The sequence below is a fragment of the Chiloscyllium punctatum genome, chromosome 9, assembly GCF_047496795.1.
Source record: "Chiloscyllium punctatum isolate Juve2018m chromosome 9, sChiPun1.3, whole genome shotgun sequence".
Taxonomy (NCBI): Eukaryota; Metazoa; Chordata; class Chondrichthyes; order Orectolobiformes; family Hemiscylliidae; genus Chiloscyllium; species Chiloscyllium punctatum.
In genome coordinates, this window is record NC_092747.1 from 115,244,446 (window position 1) to 115,256,839 (window position 12,394).

The 12,394-nt window shown below is 40.3% G+C and overlaps 1 protein-coding gene across 1 annotated transcript in view; it reads right to left on the reverse strand.

Annotated features, from left to right (window-relative positions):
* LOC140481034 (T-cell surface protein tactile-like) overlaps nt 1–12,394 on the reverse strand; it is a 110,316-nt gene that overhangs the window by 15,466 nt on the left and 82,456 nt on the right. Inside the window, exons 8-9 of the mRNA XM_072576631.1 lie at nt 9,721–9,836; nt 1,959–2,097 (exon numbers count right to left, since the gene is read on the reverse strand). Coding sequence (XP_072432732.1) covers nt 1,959–2,097; nt 9,721–9,836 — 255 coding nt within the window. The remainder of the gene's footprint in view (nt 1–1,958; nt 2,098–9,720; nt 9,837–12,394) is intronic.

Genomic DNA, 12,394 nt, shown 5'->3' on the forward strand with positions numbered 1-12,394 from the left:
CATTGCCTTTGCTGTGTCCAGTGCCTCCAGCTGTTTCTTGATATCATGTGGAGTGAATCAAATTGGCTGGAGACCAGTATCTGTGACGCTGTGGACTAGTGGAGGAGTCCGAGATGGATCATCCACTTGGCACTTTTGACTTAAGATTGTTGCAAAAGCATCAGCCTTATCTTTTGTAAAGATGTGCTGGGCTTGTCCATCATTGAGGATGGAGCCTCCTCCTCCCGTGAGTTGTTTAATTGTCCAGCGCCATTCATGACTTTATGTGGAAGGACTGCAGAGCTAAGATCTGATCCATTGGTTGTGGGTCGGCTTAACTCTGTCTATCACTTGCTGTTTATGCCGTTTGGCATGCAAATAGTCCAGTTTGGTAGCTTCTTCAGTTTGGCACCTCATTTTTAGGTATGCCTGAGACTGCTCCTGCCATGCTATCCCGCACTCTTCATTGAACCAGGGTTTTACGTCAAAACTTGCCATGAATTGGCCAATGTTTTGACTTAGGTGTTGTTGGTGCGACATCAACTCAAAAATGTGAAGTTCTTGAAGCTTCAGTTGTTCTTCTAAAGTCAAAATGTGTTGTCAGGATCTTTGTTTGTTCCTGAGTGCAAAGTGTCCTTGCTGCAGCATTACAATGAGAGTTGCCAGTGCAATCTGAGATGTAGCATTGAGATACAGTTTAAAGGATTTGGAGATGTGCTATAATGGTTCTTAGAGGCTGGTACATGTCAGATTCCATTGTTCATGTCAGTGGCTAGATGTGTGCTGACCACCTACCAGCCCCAGTCATTGCTGACCAGCTCACTCACACCAGCACTTCTGAACGCAGAGTCCAGAGAAAGAATAAAGTTGTTTTAGGATGAGGACCAATAGCCCCTCTAACCAGCAACACCCCATACTCAAAGTCGACCTTTCCCACCCAAGTCAAAACACCCACTGGCTGCTTTTTGGTGGAACTATTTATAGTACTAGCAATGAACACCTCTTGATGTGGCACTGCAGGGATAACAGAGCTGCTGACTAAATCAGATTTGCCAGGAGATCTCTGAGTGACTGATGGCGGTCTCAGCTCCAGTTAATGAACTCTCTTTAGCGCATTAAACGGCAATGAGGCAGCTGATGTTGTGAAGGATGTATTTCCTGCTATCACTCTGGTCACTTGGGTGGATCATCCATTCTGTTCTGATCCATGTGCCTTACCCTGTTCCCAATGCCTTACCCTATTCCCAATACAATTTTATGTCAGGCAAATCTTTTGTTAAAATACCCTTAGGAAAAATGATATTTTCACCATAACATTATTTTGTGTCATTTGTTTCATTATTTTTGATTTTCCACAGACACACAGAATATTCAGAAATCAGGTAGGTAATGTGTACAGGCAATCTGTTGCTTTTTCAGTCCTCTCAGTGAAAACTGAATCTCACGGGCAACTTGCTGACTGGAGGTTTGGGAAAAGTGGAATTTGGCAAAGCCTTCTGGAATCTTCATAGAAGGTTCAGGTTAAAGTGAAGAGGAGGTTATGATAGGAGGCAATGCAAAGGGGTTGATTGTGGATTAGAGGATCCTTGTGGGACCAAGAGAAGACACCATAAAAGTTTTATTGAGAATTAAACCTCTTTATGGACTTCTGGCACTAATAGATAGGACCTTGCCTGAACTACATTCAATTGTGTTAAAAGTTAAAAATCACACAACACCAGGTGAAGGAGCAGTGCTCCAAAAGCTAGTGCTTCCAATTAAACCTGTTGGACTATAACCTGGTGTTGTGTGATTTTTAACTTTGCTCATTTCAGTTCAACACTGGCATCTCCAAATCAAGACCTCAATTGTGTTGTCATCGTATCTACATCACAGAACCAAGTTTAATTTTGCAATGAATCCTCTTTAGCTCTCTGCATAAGGTACTTCACTTAAAGTTTCTCCTCATCTAAAACTGACATTTAACACCTTGATCTTACTTTTGATGGTGACATTAATGTAAGAACTGTGATGTAGATTAGTTCCTGGAATATTAACATCACAGACGTAAATTCCGGTGGTCTCTTCCGTTATATTCTTCAAGATCAATGGATTGGAACTTGATACTGTCCCATTAACCTTCAGGGAAAAAGACACAAGAATTTATAGAGAGGCATAATTTTCAGTTAAAATGGGACTTAATATTTAAAAACTGTTGAATAGGCTGCACAACTGAACAAAATGAAATACTTGAGATGTTTGAATATGTTGTGGCCTGTTACTTCGTCAGCTTCAAGCAAGGTGAGTGTGATGTTGAGTCAAAGCATTGATCTGGGCTAACTCAGTTCTTAAAGTAGTTCATCCCAACTAGAAAAGCTTAACATGTCACAACAAGTCTAAAATAATAAAAATAATTCTGACCGCAAATTTATTTCTTCTGACCTGACATAAAGTTCAATGAAGGATTAGTGGTGCTGGAAGAGCATAGCAGTTCAGGTAGCATCCAAGTAGCTTTATAAAGTTCAATGAAGCCAGGTAAGGCTGAGAACCAAAATAGGTCTGATACTGGAAATAAGAAATATAATAAATAATGTTGGATATACTCAGCAGATCTGGCAGCTTTTATGAAAAGAGAAACGGGTGAACATTTCAGCTGAAAGCAACTAGAAAGTCCACCCTATCTCTCAATGGCTCCTCTGAGCTACTCACTTTAGAACACTCCAGGATTCCTACTCATCTTTTTCAGCAAATACAAAATATGAGACAACCATTCTAAAAAAAAATCACAAAGACTATGTTTTTCCATGTCAGTGTCACACAATCTTTCTTCCCAAGGATAACCCCAGTGTAGCAAGCTGTCAAAGAAATTAATTCATGGCCCATGACTTGAAATTTTCTTTAGATTATTTCTATTTATGTGTTTTTCATTATCATGCCTACCATATCAGGAGGATTAGCTGTCATTGAGCATATAAATATTGGTGGAATCCAAATTAGTCTGAGATGCTGACAGAGCCAAGGCAGAAGCAGGTGCATGGTAGAGTATAAAAAGATAGGCACGCCCAGCCTGCAATTATTAACTTCTGCAAATTTGCCTTTTTATATTTTATTTCTTTTGCTTTTGATGTAACTTGCATTATGTAACAGTATCGCCTTGTAGCAATTTGTATACGTTTATACTCGAATAAACCTTTTTCGTAAATGTTACATACGCTGCCTATTGTTTTAGTCTATCTTGCAAAAAGACTACATTTGGCAATATGGTGGGACTGTAAGTGCCCGAGTTGATCAAATTCACAATGATTATGCTTCCAGCCAACACGAGTGGGCTGTATCAATCAGTATTACTTGGAACCAGGGCGGGGGGAGGGATTTCTGGTCACAAATAAGATTCTTTCAATGCCTTTGTGGGTAACTTACTGCTGATAATAGCCTGGATGTTCACAATAATCCTGCTGTTCATCAGGCAGTAGGTGGAAGGAAAAGGGTGACATTTCAGACTGAAGCAGGCCCAGAGAATTTCCATATTGTTGTTAAATCAGTACATAATACCATTGTCAGATATTGCGTTTAAACTGGACTACAGTCTGAAACCATTCATAATTGCACAAGGCTATTGTCTTGGGCCAAGGGATCGGTTACCAGTGAGAGTGTTGGAGAGTGTATTGTGGCCTTGAAAGAAGCTGTGCATCCAGTGTAATTTTGCAGCATTTCAAGAGAAAGTTTTACAGGCCAGTTTATGTAACTTAAAAAGGTGAGGAGATTTGGAGTAAGTCATGCACATTGCTAAAAGTAGCCTGCAACATAACGTGGTAAAAACAATGACTGCAAATGCTGGAAACCAGATTCTGGAGTAGAGTGGTGCTGGAAAAGCACAGCAGTTCAGGCAGCATCCAAGGAGCAGGAAAATCGATGTTTCGGGCAAAAGCCCTTCATCAGGAATACAGGCAGAGTGCCTGAAGGGTGGAGAGATAAATGAGAGGAGGGTGGGGGTGGGGAGAAAGTAGCATAGAGTACAATGGGTGTGTGGGGTTGGGGATGAAGGTGATAGGTCAAGGAGGAGGGTGGGGGAAGGTAGCAAATAGTCCAATGGGTGGATGGGGGTGGGATGAAGTTGATAGGTCAGAGAGGAGGGTGGAGTGGATAGGTGGAAAAGAAGATAGGCAGGTAGGATAGGTCATGGGGACAGTACTGAGCTGGAAGTTTGGAACGGGGGTGAGGTGGGGGAAGGGGAAATGAGAAAACTGGTGAAGTCCACATTGATGCCCTGGGGTTGAAGTGTTCCGAGGTGGAAGATGAGGCGTTCTTCCTCCAGGCGTCTGGTGGTGAGGGAGCGGCGGTGAAGGAGGCCCAGGACCTCCATGTCCTCAGCTGAGTGGGAGGGGGAGTTGAAATGTTGGGCCACAGGGCGGTTTGGTTGATTGGTGCGGGTGTCCCGGAGATGTTCCCTAAAGCATTCTGCTAGGAGGCGTCCAATCTCCCCGATGTAGAGGAGACCGCATCGGGAGCAATGGATACAATAAATGATATTAGCGGATGTGCAGGTAAAACTTTGATGGATGTGGAAGGCTCCTTTAGGGCCTTGGATTGAGGTGATGGAGGAGGTGTGGGCACAGGTTTTACAGTTCCTGCGGTGGCAGGGGAAGGTGCCAGGACCTGACCAGGTGGTCACAGAGGGAACGGTCTTTGCGGAAGGTGGAAAGGGGTGGGGAGGGAAATATATCGCTGGTGGTGGGGTCTGTTTGGAGGTGGCGGAAATGTCGGTGGATGATTTGGTTGATGCAAAGGTTGGTAGAGTGGAAGGTGAGCACCAGGGGCGTTCTGTCCTTGTTACGGTTGGAGGGGTGGGGTCTGAGGGCAGAGGTGTGAGATGTGAACGAGATGCGTTGGAGGGCATCTTTAACCACGTGGGAAGGGAAATTGCGGTCTCTAAAGAAGGAGGCCATCTGGTGTGTTCTGTGGTGGAACTGGTCCTCCTGGGAGCAGATACGGTGGAAGCGGAGGAATTGGGAATATGGGATGGCATTTTTGCAGGAGGTAGGTTGGGAAGAGGTGTAATCCAGGTAGTCGTGGGAGTCGTGGGTTTGTAAAAAATGTCGGTGTCAAGTTGGTCATCATTAATGGAGATGGAGAGGTCTAGGAAGGGGAGGGAGGTGTCAGAGATGGTCCAGATAAATTTAAGGTCAGGGTGGAACGTGCCAAACAGAATTGTCCATGGACATGGCACAATGTGACTCAAGAGAAGCCATAGTTAACAATTGTCAGGTCTCTGTTAAAAGTCGTCAGCCAAAGGTTCAAACAAGGATAGTTACTAAGTCCAATTGTTAATGCTCAGGCCAACTTTGGACATTGAAATGTCCATGTATGAACATACAGTGCCATAGCTCAAGAAAAGGGTCAGCTCTTCAACGTATATTAGAAGAAGACACATAGAGAAATGGTGGAAGAAGCAGCAGCAAGTTGATGAAAGCTCAGTTGAGATCCATACAATAAAATGTATAATGATATCCAATGAAAATTCAGAGCCTAGGTAACATTGGATCGAGTCACAGGCGACATGGAAGTTGACATGGAGGCATCAGTCAATGTGATTCCTGAAACACTCAAACATTGAGTCAGCTTCAGTTGGAGAAATCACACATAGAATTAAGAAGTTATACAGGAGAGAGAATCCCAATTATGGGAAAGAGAACTATAACTAAGAAAAAAACAAAAGGCAAAATTGGTCATTATTGTAATGAAGGATTAAAACCCAGCTTTGCTCAGAAGGAACCGGTCATAAATACTGGAGTTAAACTGGAGCGAGATTTTGGGCATAGAAACAAGACTCATCACACAAGGTGTCATAATCACCAATGATCTCTGAGTGGTTAATGAAACTGACCATCTGATTCAAGAATATAATACTAAAGTATTCAAGGGTCTTATGGGATCTCTGAGTCAGAAAGTCTAGGTTTAGGTCCCACCAGCGTTTGAGATGTTTCATATCATATCTGAACAGGCTGCTATAAAATAATTATAATGCTAATGTATGGGTTCAGAGAAATGCCAGAGCATTTCACTGCAGACCCTGTGCACTTTCCCCAGCTGTAAGGAGAAAAATAGAGCAACATCTGAAAAAACGGCCAACAGAGAGTACTGCATACATCGAACGGAGTAATTGGTGCATACCAATAGTGGTAGCAGCAAAGGTAAATGGTAGTGTAAGAGTATGCAGGCTTATAAAGTAACTGTAAATCAGGTACTAGATCTTAAAAAGAGTCGAGAATGGGACGCTGAAAAAGCACAGCAGGTCAGGCAGCATCCAAGGAGCAGGAGAATCAACATTTTAGGCATAAACTCTTCATCAGGAATGAGGCTTGTGGGCCAGGGGACTGAGAGATAAATGGGAGGGGGGGTGGAGCTAGGGGGAAGGTAGCTGAGAGTGTGATAGGTAGATGAAGGTGGGGGAAAGGTGAAAGATCAGAGAGGATGGTGGAACGGATAGATAAAAAAATGATGGACAGGTCAAGAGAACAGTGCCAAGTTGAAGGCTTAGGACTGGGATAAGGTTGGGAGGAGGAGAGCTTATGCTTGAAATGTTGATTCACCTCCTCTTCGGATGCTGCCTGATCTGTTGTGCTTTTCCAACACCACACTCTCGACTCTGATCTCCAGCATCTGCAGTCCTTACTTTCTCCTATGAGATCTTAACCAGGCAATAATTTGCCAGATGTCAAGGATGCTCACTATCTTGTCAGGAGGCCAGATTTTTTTATAAAAGTAGATCTGAAAATGCCAAACTCCAACTTGAACTAAGTGAGGAGCTCAAGTTATCTTTGACTCTTAATAACCACATGAGACCATTTCAGTTCCATAGGTTGCCATTTGGTATTTCTACAGATTCCCCCCCCCGCCCCCCAGAATATTTCAAAGGGTAATGAACCAGTTTGTACAAGGAACTTAAGGAATAGCTATTACTCCTTAAGTTGTTATTATCTGAAGATGATATATATTTCAACTCTAAATAGGCAGATCATGATGATAGAGTGATGTAAGTTCCCCAAATTTTGGAAAAGCATAGAATTCAGATGAAGGCAGTCAAATGTGATACGTTTGAAAGTTCTGTCATGTATTTGTGTCATAGTGTAGACAAAAATGAGTCATCCTACCCAGAATAAGGTTTAAGCAGTGAGAAATGTGCCTCATTCTGAGGACATTTTATTTTGGGTCCAATGAATGATTGTGGTAAATCCATATCAAATTTGGCAATCTTATTCCATCCATTCATCAAATTCTTGAGGAAGAGTCTTCTGTGGTTTAGGAACAAGGATTGTTACAAACCGTTCAAGTTCTGTAAAAGTAAATTGGAAGGTGGCACAATGCTTGTGCACCACAATGTAAAGGATTCAGCTAGCCTGTCATTTCCCTCCATATATATTATGCACTGTCATCCTTCATGTGTTGAAGACCAATTGTACGTGAGTGCCAGTGAGTGGCATTATGCTCAAATAGAGTTTGAAATGCTGTCTTTGGTTGTTTTTGGAGTAACAAGTTTGTGTTTGGCCACATGACCTTAAGTACAGATGACCAGAAGTTAATAAAGACAGTGTTACGTGGGAGCCAGAGATGTAATTCCAGTTTTTAATGTGATTTCCATAATCAACACTTAAAAATAAATTTGACTAAGAACCTAGTGAGAGGCTCTCTTAGGGAACCAGGGTTAGATAAGGACATAGACGCAGTGAAAAAGTGTAGATTATGCCAAGCTGTAAAGAAGAAGCTGCCATTCAATTGTGGAAATAGTTAGTTAAAGTGAGGCAGAGGCGGCACATTGATCTTGCAAAATGTGAAGGGTAACAGTTATTCCTGGTGATAGTCATCCCAAGTGGGTGGAGATGTTTCTGATGAATCAAATAACAACTAGAAAAACTTTAGAGACTTTGTATAGTTTGCTTGCTGCTTATGGATTCCCAAAGGAATTTATAATCTAACAAATTAATCTCATTTTACTTTTTGTTTTCAGAAGTGCTTTCACCATGTCATTACATTCCATGACACCATTCTGCTTCAAATGGAGCAGTAGAGCACACAATTCAAATTATTAAGCGCTCTTGTCCAATAAATCCTAGATACAAACTAGAAGAAGTACCAGATTGGCTCATAAACTAGTGAATTGTTTTGCTTACTTATTGTAACACAGCACATTATTGCCTGAAAATGGCCACCTGTGTATTGTATCTCACAAGGTATACTAAAAGCTGGTTTTCTGCCTGTTGGCAGATTTAGCACAGTCAGTATAAAACTAATGAGCCACACAGAAAGACAGTTACGATATGGGTAGAGCCAGAGAAAGAAATTTGAAGTTGAACCAAACCAAAAGACAAACCAAAACCCCCAGACCTCACCAGGAACTTTCCTTGCTGGCTATATTCACGGGTAACGTTCACATCTGTTATTCTGACTGAACCATTGTATTTCCTTAGATTTGCTGTTAACATTTTCTATAGTTTTAAAAGGCTGAACTGCTTCTAACCATATTGATCCCAATGTTCCTTGAATTACAAGCAAGAACAATACATAGCCTGGCACTTGAGGTGTGCAGTCAGAAGATGAAAAAGATTGATTAACAATATAACCTAATCGACGGCAAATGACCAACACAGAAGGATGTGTGAACAGTTTGAATTCTATGAAACTGTGAAAGCCGCAAACCTTACAGAGTTTGTGCGAAAAAGACTCACAGTTGTCAGACTCTTATTTTGGGGCAAGTCTGAATGACCTCTTCAGTAGTTTGGAATGGGGTCAGAAATTGGACTAAAAATAACACAATTTTGAGGATCTAGTGCTGCAGATGGAGCAGTCTGGTCAACTCACAGAGGAAGCAACATTTACACAGAGACTGACTGACAAGTACATCTCTACAGAAGGTTACTTGAAGTCTTAGTGAAAAGAGAAAATTTTGTGGGGATTCTTGTGAACAGACCAGTTTGGAATTGATGCATCTCTTTTGGGAAGTTGTCTTGAGCAGTCAATGTGGACTTTTTAAAAATGTTTTTCTACATACATAAACACACAAAATATTTTCCTTCTTTCTTTATCATAGTTAACTTTCTATCCTTGTATTTTATCAATCATAATTGTTTGATAAAATTGTTTTTGTTATAATGCATTATTCTTATTACATTCAGTGTGTAGCTCTGAGCCCAGGTAAAACTCTGCAGGGACTCTCACTCCCTTCAGGAGCAACTGTTCAGAAATGGATGCATTACTATATTTTGGTAAAAAGAAGTTTCATTTCCATTATGTTGCAGTTACAAAGTAAATGTAGCCTGAATGTGGAGTAAGAGTTGAAGCTAATACTAGTGAAGACAGGAGAAAATTTTATTTGGATTTTCATCAAATCAATTCAAGTCAAAATGTTCCACAACTTTCACATTATTGTGAACTAGTTTGGTATTGTATCAATAAATGTGGTGTGAATAAACTATAATTTTAAAACACTAATATAGAGGAATAAATGCAATACATCACTCATTAGGTTCGATTTTATAGAATGCAATGAAGAAATGTTAGACTATTCCAACAGTTTTGTAGTTTCTTGTAAGTAACACATGTATTTACTTACGGAAGCTACAGTTTTGGAAATTTACTTCACATTAATCCGTATCTATTTACCCTAGCCAAAAAGCAATGATAACCAATGGTATCCCCACTTTGTAAAAGAAAATCATTCATATTTTAATAAGTTTTCTCTTTTTCACATATGAATCAGACCACTACCTTTGTCCATTTGTAATGTGGAGTCACTGAGCTGTTGACATGGCATGAAATATTCAGAGTATCTTCAAGAAATACATCGTAGGGCCCTTCAGGAGTAAATTCAATTCGGCTCAGATCTGAAAACAATAGTTAGGATACCCATTAAAGGAATTCAGTTAAGCAGTGTAGGCGACACAACAAAGGTGCATTCACTTCAGAAAGTGGAAACTTATCCCTGCTGCCTGTTGGTAGCATGTAGAGAAAAGTTTAGCTGGAGAGTTACAATCTCTAAACCTGATTTCCTCCCATCAAATTATTCCATTACTAGTGTGTAATTATCACCACTCCATTCTTCTCTTGAACTTGCATTCTGTAATAAAATCCACTCCATTCCCATTGAATTAGAAAACTTTCCCATAATTTATTCATACAAGTTATTGTAATGTTGTGTTCTCTTAAAACCATTTATTATTTATCACTTTATCATTTAGTGACAGTTCAATGCAAGCACATTTGCTGTGTACATTTTCTCTCCCTGTTGAGAGAGCAGCCCTTGATCCTCTGGGAATACAACAATTTTACCTTTTTGGATCACAAATCTTAGTGAGGCAGTGATACTACTCTGATATTTGTGATAAGTATGTATCTCCCTGACATTATGCATGCCACCATTTTGCTGGTAAACAGTAAACACGAGTGAAAACAGACATTTATTAACATGTCAGGCTGTGGTTTGTTTAATTCAGTGGCAAGGCAATGAGCAGGATAATGCATTTGTGACCAATAAAGGTTGCTAATAAATCAGTCCACTGTTACTGATTTAGACAAGGTTCATTGACTGAAATAACCTGCAGCGACAATGTAACCTTGCTTTGCATAATGTTTCACAAATCATTACGACGTAAAAAAGAAATCCCAATCTTTCGCTTTAAAATTGTGCAGTAAACATTATGGATTTCTCAACTGTTTCAATAGCATTATTGTTCAAATGCATTTGACCATGCCCCACAAATGAGATAATGTCCAGATAATCTTTTTTAGTGATCATGTCAAGTTGGATATATTGACTAGGATACTGTAAGAACTCCCTGCATTTCTCAGCTGTTGTCTTGGAGATTTTACATTCACCTAGAAGTCAGTCAAACCTCAATCTAACATCCCACTTGAAAGATTACCTTCAAACCCCCTGAAATGTTGGCTTGGATTATTTGCTGATGCCTCTGGATTGATGTTTTAGCTGGTGGCTTTCTATAGCTCAGAAGTAATTTACTTTCTGTGGAGTGTTTTCAGATTTCCTGAGATCACAACAAGCACTTTATAAATTTAATTACTTTTTTCTTTACTGGATTATTTGAAGGAGGAAAACACACATCATAAATTGATTGACAGCTTGCTGAGGTTAACTTTAACCTGATGATCGCAGACGAATAGTACAAACAACATTTCAGCTTGCCAAGCAGTTATTTAATTGAAGAGCTTTTGTAGGTACAGCACTAAGTGATGAAAAGCTCGCAGCAGCATAAACTACATCCATTACATTATTGTTAGTTAAAGGTCTTCTTTCTAAATCCCTGGAGTTATTCAATAACAACTTGCATTTTAAATTACCACCATTAACCTAAATGCATCATAGTGATAGAGGGAGAGAGAACATCAGGAGCATATTCAATAACAAGGTGAGACACAAATTATTATTTGATTTTCTTTTCCCACAACTCTTTCTTTTGAGCATGCATCAGAATTATATTAAAAAGCTACAACCACTAAGTTGCAATTAGTTTTTAAAAAATGTTCCAGTGCATTGCTCCACATTAATCCTTAGTCAATGTTAACACTGTGTAGCTAGATTAATATTGACTCCAATGTTGTTAGAAAGCAAAGAAGCATTTTTATTAAGTTGGCATTCCTGTCAGAAAGTTCCTGATAAATTGGCAAAGTGTATGTATATTAAATGGCAAAACATAAAGGAAAGGTTCATTATAATGTAGGAAACAGTCTAAAGCTCTGCTCTGAGCTGTGTGCGGAAATAGGATGCTAAACAAACAAAAGGCAGTGATTTAAAAACTGCTTGGTTAAAAAGTTCAGTTTTAAGAATGGTTCTCAAGGTGCATAGAGACATGCAGCAGCAGAAGGTTTAGAGGCAAATATAACTTAATTCACCTGTGGGGACCTGGTTGGCCAGAAAATCATAGGCAATTTGGGATTGGCCGACACATTGTGAAATGTTCAGTGGAGTGTAAAGCCCCTGGAACAAGTAAACTCAACCAGGGTTAGGGATGTTATAGTTCTCAGGAGAGATCTGGAGTCAAAGCCTCTGAAAGTCCACCAATGCAGAAATAGGTGGTTGGTTTGGGGGGGCGTGGGATTTGAGTTGGCAGTTGGTAGCCAGAGTAGGAGGGCAGGTATAGTTTTCCACAGGATTCTTGGTCAGGGATGTAATTTAAATATAAAATTTAGATGAGAGAGTCAGAAATGGGAGGTCAAAAACCAAGGGTACTAAGTAAGAGGCCCGTAGGTTGATTGATTCAACATCCGGTGATTTTGATTTTGGAGGCGTCAGGGCAGTAGTGGAATTGTGTTGGGATTGAAGCTTCAGAGAAATTATAGTTTGATGGAGGCCCAGTCTTAGCCAGACATCTGGATTCAGGGAGGGGGTGTAAAGGCACTCACCTCCTGGATATCGCAAGTCCTCACT